This window comes from Branchiostoma lanceolatum, chromosome 4, assembly GCF_035083965.1.
Source record: "Branchiostoma lanceolatum isolate klBraLanc5 chromosome 4, klBraLanc5.hap2, whole genome shotgun sequence".
Taxonomy (NCBI): Eukaryota; Metazoa; Chordata; class Leptocardii; order Amphioxiformes; family Branchiostomatidae; genus Branchiostoma; species Branchiostoma lanceolatum.
The window spans coordinates 4,137,855-4,153,216 of record NC_089725.1 but is presented as its reverse complement, the minus strand read 5'-3'; the positions used below and the strand labels follow the sequence as shown (position 1 = coordinate 4,153,216).

Genomic DNA, 15,362 nt, shown 5'->3' with positions numbered 1-15,362 from the left:
AGTGAACACACACAACACACCATATCCCATCACAGTACCTTTAATACCAGTGTCATTGTCACCTCGTCCAACAACCTTAACTCCAGAAAGCTAAAGAAATGCCATTACTTTAGAATCATACAGACTTTTGTCTCACAAGTGTAAACTCTTTGTCTTTCCCTTAGGTGTGCATATAGGTCATAACCATTATTACTAAGTTTCAGATCAACGGTCAAAATTTTACTGTTTCTTTTTCAAGAAAAGAGGTACATGCATGTATCTGTATCTGTATCTATATATAACCGCCATTCAGTGTAACCAAGGAGGTTAAATATTTAACCTCCTTGGTGTAACACACTATGTATTAACTATTGAAAGGGAAAATGCATTTAAGAAAATGAATGTTAAAGTAGAGGTTGATAATACCTTTATATAATAGTTGTATATAATACACCTTGTCGGTACCTTACTATCGCCTAAACAAAATAAAACTACTTCTTACTTATCTAAATTACTCAAATTTCCTAAAATCATCTAGTATGTCAAAATTTCACTGATCCCTCCAGAAATGCAAAACAGAAAAATCCTCCAGATTGTGGTTACCTTGTGCGTAGATGATAACTTACTTACTTATCCTCTTCATCCCTTGCGAGACATAAGGCCATGACTTTTGTCTTCCATCTGGGTCTGTTCTGTGCCAAGCTGTCAGCAGTTCTCCAGGAAAGACCCATGGCCGCCAGGTCGTCTGACACTGTCCTCCTCCATGTCATCTTTGGTCTGCCTCTTTTTCTCTTTCCTGTTGGTCTCCAGTTCAGGGCAACCTTGGGGATCCTATTTTCTGGCATCCTCAGTACATGCCCTAGTCACTTTGAGTCTTCTATGAGTGACCTCAGTGGTGAGTTTTCTACACCCAGTTTTAGCATACAGTTCAACATTGGAGATCTTATTTGGCCAAAAGATGTTACATATCTTGCGTAGACAGCTGTTGTGGAATGAGTTGATCTTCCTTATATCTGTCTTCGTCATTCTCCAGCTTTCGGAGCCATACAAAAGAACTGATTTCACATTACTGTTGTAGAGTTTGATCTTAGTCTTGAGGCTGTATTGTTTGGACTTCCAGATAGTTTGCAGGCGACTAAAAGAACCTCTTGCCTTGTCTATGTGGGTTTTAATGTCCTTTTGAGTAGCGTAGATGATAAGCCTTGATCTATTTAGTAAACAACATAACTTTCCCCACTACTTTTTCCATCTTTAAAAATACACCCTAGATGTTTGGATGAAGTTTCCGAACTTGAATTTTTTTTCAATATCCTCCATCTTGATACCTGATGCACTCATTTCCTGGTCTCTTGCTCCAGCTCATCCTCCAGCGCCCCCAGCATGCGCTTCAGGTACTGCAGGCCATTGTTGATCTCTTGATCCGTATCCTGGCCACGCTTCTGTTGGGCTGTGGAAGGTTTGGGAATGTTATCAAAAATTGATGCAGTGGAAGTGTTGATAGGGACGATTTTGGAATGGGAGTTGGTGATTGGTTTGAGGATGTGCACTTTTAATTTTATAGGAAGAAGGTTTCATCAATTTTGTGTTCATAACTCTTCTTGTCATTGAAAGCCCCTATTTGGACAGAGAGAAAAGGAGGGCTAAAACATCAAATTGAACAGTTCCTTTATTGTCTTCAGCATAAAATATCCAAACTGTCTTGATGTACTTAACTTGTGCAAGTGATGTATGACGTTTTAATCTGCGCAACAAGAAACACTAGTCTTGACTGCATGTGTTTGACAGACAAATGCACTGTAGTAGATATTCCTACCTTGGCAGACAGCCTTCAACACTTTGTCCCTGATGCTGTTCATAGCATCAAACTGCTTCACTGTGGCCACAAATTTGCTTCCGGTGGCAATTTCCTGGAGAGTTACAATACATTATGTTTCATGGTATGTGATGTGTGATTCTTCAGGATGCTACTATAATAATTGATTTCACTATGAGTGCTGTAAAAAGCAAACTAATTGTTGCTTTACTGGTGTCTAAAAACAGTAACAATCCCCTGATACACCATCGGAGTGGATCTGTCCCTGGTGCTGAAACAGCTATCGTTCCTCTGTGAAGCAGAAGCGGCTCACTAACTTTCCCTTCACCCTTTTTTTCATGAATTTTAGCTTTTACAGGAATACGGTTCAAGCATGACTAGTCTGAAGTAACTTATATGAGGTGTCTTTGATGTCTCTTACATTGAGCTGATCCAGGTTGTAGTTAGCCACCCCCACTGCAGAGATGAGCACATTGTTGCTCTTGATGTTCTGTGACGGAATCTGAACATTGTCACTAGCCTGGCCATCAGTGACGAGGATGATCACCTACAGCAACAAAGGTCACTCATCATAAGGTGTAGCCACATTCATGTTTCTGTGTTTAGAATTTCCGTCACAAGACAGCTTGATGTTCTCTGCCACAACCATAGCAATAATTGTCTCAATCAACAGTCGTAATGATAGGCCCCATGCACTGGATCGTTTGATGAAATTCATAATTTCCAAGAAAAAGTTTAATAACCCTTTGAGATAGTTAGTTGCTCAGAAGACTCTTAACTTAAACCTTAAGATGCTTTTCTTAGTTTTGTAGAAAGTTAAATGCTGGGTAGATGAGACTAGAAGAAGTAACCAATTCACAAGATCTTGATTTATGAATTTGGAATTGGAACATAAAAAATTCTCGACAAATCTTTATTGACACAACAAAAGTACAGCAATTTTCGTAAGGTCTTCTACAACTACTCGAATACATATACGAGTATATGGATGCAAATGAATTAACCTATGTACAAGTGTACAAATAAATCACTGATTCTAAGGTCTAAAATTGTGTGATATGGGAGCATGACATCTGATATAAGTCATGTCACAGGCACCATGCTATGAACCTGCATGGGCATGATTTAAATGTCATTATAAATTACCTGGCAATAAAAGTGCAAACATCACATAGGACCAATGTTTCCTTACCTTCTGCACACCTTTCCGTCCACCATTAGCCAAGTCCCGGTAGACTCTGGTAAGTGCTTCACCAGTCATTGTGGCCATTCCATTCAGGAATTTGATTTTTTAATTCCTTCCAGCAAATCCTACATGTACACAGAAACAGTGAATGTCTCAGACATTCTACATGTAACGTTATTAGCAATTCTTAAATGGCTACCGGAGTCAGCAATTATGATAGACTGATGTAACACAAGGAAGAATCCAGATCTTCTTCCGTTAATGTCCATCAGCCGAGGAATCGGCAATTACTGACATGTAACTACATGACATTTTACTTAATCGCTGTATGAGCCTATAGCTAGTGTGGTTGCAGATTTTAGGAGTACCTAATTAGTCTGGCCTTATGCAGTTGATACTGACGTACAAAACTAAAGTATTGCACCCTCAGATGGTTCTGTGTATCTATCTATCTATTAGGCGGTATAATCGCCCTTCGGCATAACACATCAACTTCACAGACATGCGGCGCAGTAGCAACTAGTCATATTACAATGAACGACCTGTCACACCTAACCTTTGCACATCTGACTGCAAAATTGTCAAAAGCTATCTAGTGAGGATGCTCCCAGAGTTGACAATGAGTTCCAGTCTACGACATTTCTAGGGGAACATGTACCAGTAATGCAGTAGAAAATTACCTCGCGAGTTTTAAACTGGTTCAGCCCAATCTCCCTCTGCACGTTGTGCGCGTACTGGTACACGCCCATCTGCGCAGCTGGCATCGTGAAGCCCGCCGCCAAGCTCAGGACAAAGTTACGGACATCCGGGAAGTTCCTCACCATGACGCTGGCCGATCCGTCCATCAGGACGATGATGTCCACCTTCTCATTGCAGGTGGGCTCTACCATTAGTCAGGGCCATACGATGTTAATGAGTGAGTTTCAAATTTTTGCAATCATGTGAAATTACCATCACTAGCACTGGATCTATGTTTAGCCTTTTTGCTGACTTAAATGTGGTGCAGTTCTTGTAATTCCCAATGTTCTCCAAGCAGGTGGGTAGTCCGGGGGGGGGGGGGTGTAGAAGGATTAAAAACGTTTACTTGAAAGACAAACAAATGCAAGAAAAAGGGCAAGGAAGTTTGGAGATCACCCAAAGTGGGCGAATTTTCCCAATCAGACAAAGTTCCTATCTCCAAAAGACAATTATCATACACAGTGTTGCACCAAGTATTGTTTGCCACATACACACATTTGCAAGAAATGATAACTTGTAAAAGAAAGTGAACTTACGTGGGACTTTAATTTGAGGTTGAGGGCAATTCTGGCCAGCCACAACAGGCTTGTTGTTATCTGGAAACAGAGGCACTGGTTTATTTTGAGTCTTGTAGCTGTACATGTATGATGTTATATAGATGAAATTCTGAGAAAACTTAAATTTGCATGCTACTCCTGAGTTTAGCTAGTTTCAGGTCATTTGTTAACATCTAATGTTACATTAGATTTAGCCATGTTACATGTAATGTTGCTTCTCATGAGAACTCGGCAGCTTCTATAACTTTACCATGTCACTGGGGTGGCTATTTCTGAAATTCAGTTCACTGAAATACTCGTTCTTTTAAAAGCTACCCAGGCACTGGTTATTGTACAAGACGATATTCAGATTAATATAATAATGTAACGTTACAGTCACATTCATCGGACAATCAAAAAGGATTTTTAGTAAACCTCACATCAAGCAGGATTTTTAGTAAATCTGATGACAGCCAACCATGCATCACGTTAACAAGACAAATAGATATTGTACGGCACATATACTATTACCCTTAAAGTGCTCTTACTATGCTGTCATATAAACCTGTCGTAAGACAAATGTAATCAGGCCTTTCCTAACTTGGGGATACCTTTGTGACAAACATTGCAGCTCTCCCGACAGTTGATGAGCATGTAGCGAGGGTTTCTCTGACACTCTCCGATACAGGCCCAGTAGCTGCAGTGACGATTGCGATCCTTACAGCTGCCTGAGATGTGTATAGACATGTCAAGTTAGCATCATTACACTTTTCTTCTTACCATATTTCACATTCTTATTCTATCACATTTTGACGTTCCGGATACAGTGTTTTTTTTTGTTGTTTTTATGTTTGCACGCCTCAGGGGCAGAGCCTGTTGCATAGATTACTATAAGTATGTAAGTTTGAATAGCCTACAATCCATTCTACTCTAGCTCTAGTCCTTTTCTTTGATTGCTTCCCGGCAGAATAGTCTGGTGCCTATTATCAACAATTATTTGGCATATGCGTTAAACATAACCAAGAGCTCTGATTGGCTGTGACTGTAATGACATTTGGAAGTTTGAACCCAGGGAGTGTGTCACACTTCTGCTTCAGAGGATTTGCTCCAACTACTGTAAATACAGACATGTCTGCGGTGGTTTTATGTTCGCGGTTTTCGCGGCGTCCGTTTCACCGCAAACTTAAAACCACCGCGAACATTTTTGTCTAATACTGTAGCAGTATGTGACTATAGCGTTGCCGCAAACTTAAAACCACCACGAAAAGTCCATTTTCGCCTTAGCGCGAAATAAAAACCACGCGAACTTAAATACATTTACAGTAATCATTGACGTAATGGCCAAACGTTTAGATATTGATGGGTGCCAGACCGTGGTGCAAAGGGAAGTGATCGGGTAAATTGACTGCCAGTATAGGATGGATTCCAGATAGGCCAATGTCGAAGGTTTACCATTTCAAAGTAGATTCAAAGTACACTTTACCTCCATCTGATGAAAATGCAGAAATGGACAGAATATATCTCAGAATGATACCTTTTGGACACGCCATGCAGCTCCAACAGCAATTTTCCAACATGAAGGCAGGATTTTTGTAACATTCGCCTCGCTTCATCCAGTAGTCACAGTCCTTCTTCTTGTCGACACAGCTATCTGTGAAGTAGATTATCAAAATTTTGTGTACCAAAGGCCATTCTTGCCACTGTAACATGACATGCAATGCTCGAAATAATTGTATAGAGCTAAACAAGAATTAAACAATGGCATGGTTTACAATGAAACAATGTTGGTACATTATTGATGCCATACCAGAGCGTGGTAAACCGTACCATGCTATGCCCAACTGTTGATAACCTTATAACCCTATACAATGTATGTATCTGAAAAAGGCAAGTTTCAAAATCCTGTAACTCAATGTTTTACTGCCGTTTGCGTGTTTGTTTGTTCGCTTACTTGTTTGTTTGTTTACAGACAACATAAAGTGTAACTTGAGAAGTTGTTTATGGGTCTGGTGGGTAGATGTCAGTAAAACAAAACACACGTAGTTCCATTTGGACCTCCAACTGGATTTCTATGGTACAGCAGAACTTGCAGTTTTGATATATTCTGGACATGTGTCGACTGGTTATAAATTTATTTGGAAATGACCTGATGAAACTATTCACATTAGACTTGATGTAGTTCCCCTACGTTGTGGTCCACAAGCCCCACAGCTCCATGTGCACTGTCTCCTCATGTAGGCAGGGTTCTTATGACACTCATCACGGCACGACCAGGCAATGCAGCTTTGGTGCTTGTTGGTACATTGTCCTGATAGGAAATAAGCAATCATTTAAGGAAGTATCAGGAGTACATTTGTAGACTCTTTCAATTGTCAGGGGCAAAGTTATTTCAAATATATGAACTATTTATTCAAAAGCAATCCCACGGCCATTCTAATTGATTTCTCGGTCCTATAGACATGTTCAAGGTGACAAAATAGACGAAATAGAGAGCTGGGAGGTAAACTGCGCACACCAATGTATAAACATGGCCATCAGGCTTTTTTCATGTTTTTCGTCAAGTTCAGCATATTTTGTTAAAATTAGAAAACCAACCAATTGAATTGGTATGGACCAAAAAAAATTCAGTAAGGACCCTTCTGCACGTATCAGATATCCAGGTGTTCAAGATATTCTTGAGAAGGCCTTGATAACAAAGTTTTTTTTAATGTGGCGGTCTTCGAGTAAGCGTTAGTTGAATTATGTTAGTTGATGTTGGATTTGTGCAAAAACAAAACAAAAACTGACCTTGGCTATCCAGCTCCTGGTATTTTTTTTGCATGTTGTAAAAACTGCTTGCCTGTGAATCAAACAACGTCATGCATCTCACTCAGAACTGTTCCACCCCGTCATCCTTGTGATCATTGTGATCATAACATTATCGCTCATGATATGATATAGCATACATAGATTACATGTACATCCTTCACTCAGCGCCAACTACTGGTGGTATTGGCTTTGACATCTTTGATGTCATCGTGTTTCCATCTCGTCGACTGGAGACCAGTTTCTCATTTTTGTTCTGACCTGTTCATAATGTGGTCATTACTCAACTGGCAGATTTCAGACTTTATGCAGTGCATTTATTTGATAAAAATTAAAGGTAAGTCTGTCAACATCCAGATCTGTCTGTAAACATTGCCTATTGCAAATAGATAAGTACTCCAGAAAGGTGGTGTAGAATAATTTGGAAACCCTGGTGGTATGTTTGCAAAACTACAGTTCAGAATCAATTACCAGGTCTTTCCAAAGTTGTTTTCGGTTTTGGTTTTGATAAACAATCATGATCATGACAAGTGGGTAATTCTCTAATGTTACATGCGTACCTCCATCTCCAGTTCATCCAGTTCAGTTTTTAGGTCACTGATCACCTCTTCCTCCAGCTTGTCCAGGGGGGTCTGTTCTACGTCAGGTCCCATCTCACCAGCCTGATATGTCTCCATACTGGAGACTCCATCTGTATGGATGGAAAAGTCCCCTCGTAATGTTTGTCATCAACAGGCAAAGAAATCTTCAGAGGAGTCATTCGGCCACCATTTGCGGGAGACCTGAGCGTTATAAAGATCCCGAGTCACACTTGCTGATAAGTGCAACCCCATGTGTGCTCAATAACTAACTATTCAGAAATATATACAAACAAACCCCTCCTCATACAAATGTATCTCCTAAAGTATAATGACAGTAACAGCAAGCAGGTATGTCATCAGGCCACACCAATTTAATTTCTTGATTCCCAGTTTCACTGATTACACACAACTGTACACCATTCAGGGAATGAATCAACCCCAAATCAGTTGACTTCCACGGCCGTAGAATTGACCACTTCTGGTGGTTAGCTTCACTACCAGGGGGATGTGGAAATTTTAGGAGATGGACATTGTGATTTGGGGATACTTAACAGCCATCATGGGTACCAAACAGTTACCTTTCGGCATCTTGAATAAATGCACCCATGCCCAGTACTTGTTCACGGTCCCTTTAACTAGGTTACTGTAAGTTTCCAATTTGATCCCAATGTCTGCTGACAACGCCCCCTTTCTGTCATTCAGAAATGCCACTTCAACTCCACAGTCTTAGGATACGGCTCCCAAAATGCTAATATTTTCGTGCCTACATTTCATTGTAGTTGCAGCTATTTTAAAATCGTATCTTTTGGGCTTTGTAAGTTTGTTGCCCATGAGACAACGTCAATACTGCATTTGTAAAGTGCTGCTTTAGAAATCGTGTTTTAATCAGGTATTATCGTTGAGATTTTTATAATGCAATCATAATGTCTTGGTATGTCAGCAAAGGTGATTGCGATGTGTAAATAATGTTTCTTTTACTGACCGTGTAAACAGCCTCGTAATTCAGCCTCCCCAGCGGCTGCCAGGAGGTTTGTAAGTCTTGCTGTTTCTGAATTAATTACTCTACTAGTTATGAACCAAGAAATTGAACTAGAGTGGCCTTTGGGAAGAGGAGAATATGAATAACATTTTGATAGATATAAGGTTGATATGGCATATGATGATGAGGTTGGCACATCATTCATTTTATAGCCATGTGTATTTGTGTTACCTTTAGAGTAAATGCATGTAAGTCCCAACAAGAGATATCCAAAATCTCACCACTTCCCAACTTGATGAAGAATATAATCAGCAGTACTGCACAGCTCCGGGCCGGAAATGGTGACATTTTGCTCGGTCGGGGAGCTGGATGAAAGGCAACAAAAGCTTTTTAAGAGGAATCAATATTGTAAGAAAAAATATAGGTGCCAAGTTGGGCCTCCAAACTTGGAATGGGAACTTGAATTTGTAAAGTAACTGTTGCGATCTGCCAGAATGTGGTGTTATCCGCCACATTTCATGCCAGTCATGAAAAAACATTGGCCCTCCATTTGTGACGTTACATGTTTGAAACCAAATTTTGTGAACTGAATATAAAACCTCATTCTGACGTTTGTCTTTATATTGTATATAAGGCATTGCCTCGGGTTAGGAATAGGTGATCATGTGATCATATCATAATGTAAAATTGTTTCAGTTAACTTTGCAGCACTCTAATTTCTTGGAACGGGAAAATGTAGAGTTTGCAGTATTTGTAAGTTTGCGGCTGAAACAATCATAACGTTAACATATTGGAGAACAGAACATTCGCCACAGTGTAAGTGTTGTGAGAGGTCAACGCAGAAACCTAAAAACGCAGTGAAAATGTCAACAATTTAGTATCTTGATAAAGAAATCTAGATCTCCATGGATCCAGACATTTTAAAGGAATTCAAACAATCTATTATTTTCACCACAAACCCGTTGCTGAATGTGATATAGCAGTTCAGCTATAATCGGCAAATTGGATTTGATTTCATAATTGGAATATGATGCAAGATGTAAAATTGTGATTTAAAGACAACGCACAAAACGTAAAGGATTCGTTCTTTTCATAAATTTGATGAGTAAATTCGTCCGTTGATCTGTAAGATTTGTCGTCGCTCAGTGGTGGCATGGGGTCTAAGCAGAAAGGTGGTGATTTTATCTCAAATGTATAAATCAATGGAAAGAAATATCATCACTTCTAAAATGAACAGTGCAAGGTCTGTAAAAAAGTGGCCAAGATAGTCAGCAAAAACAAACGCGGTAAAATGTTGGCGTTTACAACCATCGCATGTAGTAGTGCATTTTTGATTTACGGGATCGCGCTGCCAAGATTTACCTCAATAGAGAGTCACTGCGCAATGACAATCCAGTTGCACCCTAGTCTCTGCCAGACTCCGAGTTGCTGCAAAAATAGTGACCTGTACTCCGATGACTGACTCATAACTCCCCTGGCATATTATACAGTCTACTTGCTAATGGCCAATTTCTGCTATTTTTTCAGCAACCTATGGAGTTTGGAATAGACTAATAGCGCGCTGCCAAAGTTTTTAACTCAGTTTGTGATAATTATCAAAATGCCAAACTTTCAGCTGTCAATGAGGGGCGTCTTTTGGTTATGACATAGTTTTAAAAGTTTTTACTGAATCCATATCGTCGTCGATAATTGGCATATAAACACAAGGTTTCAGCCACTTTTGAAGTTTATTACCGCTCTTATTCTGGACAGATTTAGAAAAAATAACGAAATATGCAGCGTCGAATACGTCAAGTACGCCAAGGGCGATTATTAAAGGGCACTTGTTGGTTACGGGTTTTAGAAATTTGTCCTCTTGTGTTGCTAGATGCAAACTTATTTGAAAATATTCCAAATACAACAGACATCACCAAGGATCATACTTGAATGTGTGATTCTTTATTCTTCATGAGACCTCGGTTGTGAATAATACAACTCGACATGTGCGCATGATCCAACGTTGACAATAAGCAGTGCATGGCGCATGATAATTTGCAACTTCAGTATGATCTTTTTAACTTTTGACCCAAATTCTGGGTGACCCAAATACAAAATATTGCGAAGGACATTCATTGTGTCTGATCATGTGAATATTCTTTTCCAGACAGAAGAATTAAAAAGTCCTTTCACAAATAATCATCGTCGGGCACATTTTAAGAAAAGATTGAGACCCGCAGCACACAGACGACCTGGATATCAAATTGACAAGAAATGATTTGCCACTCAACCACATTTTAATGGCTTTTATCATTTTTTGTGTTGAATACCTCTCATTCATACTTTTGGTCCACTGATCTAAATTTTCCAAGCCTTAGGGCAGTCACTTGTAACATTTTATACTTTGTATCAATACATCCACCATTTCATTCCTGTTTTTGCAGCAATGCATTGAATTAATAATAGGTGGCGTCGTGTGGCGCAACTGTAGAGCACGCGGCTGTCAAACCATGGGTCCCGGGATCTAATCCCATGTGTGCCCAGAGACATGTCCGAACTTGCGCCCCGACGTTGTGCCCTTGGGAAAGGCACTTAACACGACTTTCCTCACTTCACTCAGGTGTAAATGAGTACCTAGCTCATCTAGGGTTAGGGACGTCCCTCGGATAGGACGTTAAATGGAGGTCCCGTGTTTGGGGAGAGCTACACCCCGCGCACGTTAAAGAACCCACCACACCTTTCGAAAAAGAGTAGGGGCATGCCCCGGTGTGCGATGGTCCAAATCTTACAGTCCGGTCTGGGATGACATCTTGAAAAGGTGATAGTTCACCTGTTATGTCAATCCTTCCACAAAAATGTGGTAAATCAAAATAAATAAATAAATAAATAAAAAATTAATAATAGGTATTTGCAAAGCTCGGTTTGAATATGTTAGTTAAGACAAATTTTGCAACTTTGCAAAAACAGCTAGCTAAAATGTCACAGGGCAACTGTGGTGAAAACAATACATTGTCTGATCTATTCTATAGAACCATCCTGGTCATTGACCCGTATAACCGAAGCCTTAGGGTAAACAGGTATGAAAACAATACATTGTGAATTTCTGATCTATTTTGTAAGACCATCCCGGTCATTGACCCGTATAGCCGAAGCCCTAGGGTAAACAGGTACAACATTCTCTACTTAACATTAAGAATCCAAGCGTTTCATTAACAGTTTGCAACAATGGTTTTACAATGTTAGCTGCTTACAGTGCTATACATGAGGCAAAACAAGTGCAGCTTTCAAATTAAAGCGTGCAAGTCCACACGATTCCTGCCTTCCTGTATGAAAATTCCTACTGAGTTAAATTCGTTTCACCTTTTTGACAACACACCCTTTTCTCTATCAGTTAAAACGATCAAATCACTTTTCTCCACTTTTCATTTCTTTTTAGCAACACGAAAACATTGTCACTAAGTCCTTCACAGATGTGGGTTCACCACTAAAGGTGGTCCATTCCACGACTTACCATCCACGGTAATTTGAAGTGTACATACCTCGAAGATGACTGATGCTGCACATTTTCAGAATGTGGTGGTCTCGGCTACCCGGCGGAATTATGACAGTTGACATTAGTTTGCCTACTTTAAAGTGATGAGCTGTGATCTAAGAGTTTAATACCATTTGGGGATCACATCGTCAACCCAGCCTAGCTGATCTAACCCGGACCGATCATGGTCATAATGCAGCTATGTACAAAATCTTAGAACAGAGCTGTGAAACACTAATTCAGATGGAGAATCGAACTTACAAATCGACAGTAGAAGTGCGTGATGATGGAAGTCTGGCGGAGTGTGGACCAGATGCGGGTCCTGCCGTGCGCGATGTGTCTGTCTGTCTGTCTGATGCGGGCGGTGCGGCAGATGAGCTCAGTACCGGTTTTCACCAGTTCAACTGGTCTTCTAGTTCCCATGGCGACGTCACGTCAATAGTGCCAACTCTGTCCCTTACAAATGGATTGCCGGGCACAATTTACATACCGTGTACTCGATTGAGTATGTCATTTGTAATGTATGTCTGGAGGGACGAGGCTACTGTGATTTTACAACCTGTTCACACACATCCCGAAGTAATGTAGCCTGTTACTCAAGCAACTGGATAAAACTTTTAAACAGACGTTTCAGACAGCGTCCGCTATCTTTCGTCAGTGACTAAGGAAAGATCTTGTAGAATTTGTCCCCACCCCCGACGAACAACATTAGCTCTTAAAACAACAGGAACTAATTGATTCATTCATTCTTGACTTACTATTCTATTGAACCATCTGAAATTCTTTTCATTTGATTAACATATCTATTCAGAGTTTTGGTATAAAACCTAGTTCTGCCAGCATGAGCTTTCCTTAGTCACTGACGAAAGATAGCGGATGCTGTCTTAAACGTCTGGCTGTTTCTAATTGTATCCAGTTGCTTGAATAACTATTTTTGCCGTTCTAGTATCTATCTTACTATTGAACCTTGGTTTCACACTTCAACTGTTTCCAGCCGTCTACGATACAAAGCAAGGGTGGCCACCGTCCAATTTGTGACGGGGTAGATTTTCAGCTGAAAATACGGTCGACGCTCGGGTGGATTTGAAATTCGGCGAGCTTCGGGCGATCTACAGATTCGGCTGACGCTCGCATGAATTATGACGCCGGCTTAAGGACCACTCCTAAAATAGTTTGACAGCCATTACATTCATGAGTCATGACATTACTGGTAATCAGCTTTATAACCGGAGGTTCTGGGTTCAAATTTTGGGTCTCCTGATGTGTCCGGTTGACGTTGTGCCCTTGGGAAAGGCACGACTTTCCTCACTTAACTCAGGTGAAAATGACAAAACCCAGCTTCGGTTAGAGATGTCCCTTGGTCTGGCATTAAATGGGGGTCCTGTGTTTGAGGAGAGCCACACCTCCAGGGGTAAAAGAAACCAGCACATTTATCGAAAAGAGTAGGGGTCTTTCCCGATATGAGTGGATCATATAAATCTGTCTGGATATGCAGCTTGTACTTAGCTGTTCAGTACAAATCTGGTGTGTTACAGTATGCCTTGAGGCGGTTTACCGGGTGTGCAATATCAACTAACGAACAGACATATAAACTCATCAGCGGTTGGCATAATGTTGCAGTTGTCATATAAACACCTGAAACGCCATATACAGGATACATATATGCAAAGACATTATAATGTCCTTGATGTATGTATGTAACTTCCATCATTCAATTTATATAGTAGAGTCAAGTCAATCAGCACAGGAACTTTAGCTAGATAATTCTCTGCGGGCCCCGCTAGGAGTCTGTCACCCGGGGTAACTTGGGCATAGCGCCGAATCGTGAAGATCACAGACAATGTGACTTTGATCCTCCTGTCGACAACATCAAGTATAATTTTGAAATAAAAAGACTGTTCAGACAACGACCTACATTTTGTATTTGCGTGTATGTGTGTGAAGAGAATTCGGGGTGAAATCGGGTATCGCATCTGCTTAGTATTCGGAAAAATCCGAATAATTCGTATCGGTCTGCGCATTTGAGGCAAATACGGGGGGATTCAGGTATCAGATTTGGTTAGGGTCCTGGAAAATCCGAATTTCGTATCTGCTCATTCGTAACAAATACGGGGGGATTCAGGAATCGGATTTGGTAAGGATCCTGGAAAATCCGAATTTCGTATATGCACAGTCGGGGGGTTCTGTATTAATTTTGTACGTGTGTGTATAGTGTTCAGCATCAAGCGTTTGCGTCTGTGTGTGCGAGTGTCTATGTATGTTTATATGTGAGTAAAAAGTGTCAAATACCAAGAACAGGTTGCTTTCTTGAGCGTAGACAACTGGTAAGAAGCTCACAAACATAAAGAGCTTTTGTTATCAGTGAAAAGTATATCTTCTGCTACAGCACGTCTATGTTCATGCATCAAAAGCGTCATCTAACGTAACGTTACCATTTATCGCGCGATTTATTCAAAACGTTGTTTATCTTAAAACTGCGCGGACAGAGCCAAATGTTAAACCAATGGGCAGAAATATCAGCTCTTTTAACAAGAAAATGCATGGTCTGTAAGTTTTTCTCCGCCTGTTTAACGCCGTGCGAGCATGTATTTATACTGGGGTTTATGATGCAGAATTGTGCTAGGGTAACCCATTATCGTCCACCTCGGTATTTTCCCTTCTAGCGCTATGCTTGAAGAACATAGACCATAAAAAAATGCACAGTAACTGTCGAAAGTAGTCTACAGACAAATGACAGTTAAGTCACTATGTTTGTCCCTCCGCTTGCCTGACGCGAGCGAAGAATGCAATGTTTGTGTTCTGAATTTCCCCGACATCGGCAGCACGTGGCGTTCACGTGATAAACGCATGGCCATTATGTCATGCCGTGCAAAAATGTATCATCTGAGCGGGGGTCGCTAGGTTGTATCAAACCTTCCTAAAATTGGCAAGAGTTTCAAACCTCGAATCACCATGGATAGTCTGAATATCAAAGAAAGGTTTAACGTCAGCTACGTTTAAAAGATACTAGCTATCGTGTAAGTTAGAAAAACATTATGAAGTATGCGGTGTCGAATTTCATATGAAATACGCCATGCATGACGCTTCCGTGCAACTTGTTGTTACTGGTTCAGGAGTTTATTCTGTTATGTCGCTGGACGTAAACTTTTTCATTGTTTTGTATAAAAGAGAGAGATGGCTAAGGATCATACTTATGACGTTCTTTGTTTCTCATGAGAACAGGCTTCGGCATAATAC

General features: G+C 40.4%; 2 protein-coding genes across 3 annotated transcripts; both read right to left on the bottom strand.

Annotated features, from left to right (window-relative positions):
- Nucleotides 1-24: 24 nt before the first annotated feature.
- LOC136434118 (von Willebrand factor A domain-containing protein 2-like) lies at nt 25-3,053 on the bottom strand. The gene is made up of 4 exons (XM_066426884.1): nt 2,985-3,053; nt 2,214-2,339; nt 1,793-1,886; nt 25-1,426 (listed from the first exon to the last, which is right to left on the bottom strand). Exons 1-4 carry the CDS (start codon nt 3,051-3,053, stop codon nt 1,314-1,316), a joined length of 402 nt encoding a protein of 133 aa, XP_066282981.1. The 3' UTR covers nt 25-1,313.
- Nucleotides 2,226-12,357, bottom strand: LOC136432275 (zinc metalloproteinase nas-14-like). 2 transcript variants are annotated; one of them, XM_066423437.1, is made up of 11 exons: nt 12,133-12,357; nt 8,899-8,982; nt 7,618-7,748; nt 7,040-7,091; nt 6,441-6,560; nt 5,787-5,903; nt 4,864-4,980; nt 4,253-4,312; nt 3,659-3,861; nt 2,985-3,103; nt 2,226-2,339 (listed from the first exon to the last, which is right to left on the bottom strand). In XM_066423437.1, the coding sequence occupies exons 1-10, from the start codon at nt 12,206-12,208 to the stop codon at nt 3,068-3,070; spliced, it is 996 nt and encodes a 331-aa protein (XP_066279534.1). In that variant the 5' UTR covers nt 12,209-12,357; the 3' UTR covers nt 2,226-2,339; nt 2,985-3,067. The 2 variants fall into 2 exon arrangements, with proteins under 2 accessions (XP_066279534.1, XP_066279533.1); XM_066423436.1 differs by lacking the exons at nt 8,899-8,982; nt 12,133-12,357 and adding an exon at nt 8,621-8,747.
- Nucleotides 12,358-15,362: the final 3,005 nt, after the last annotated feature.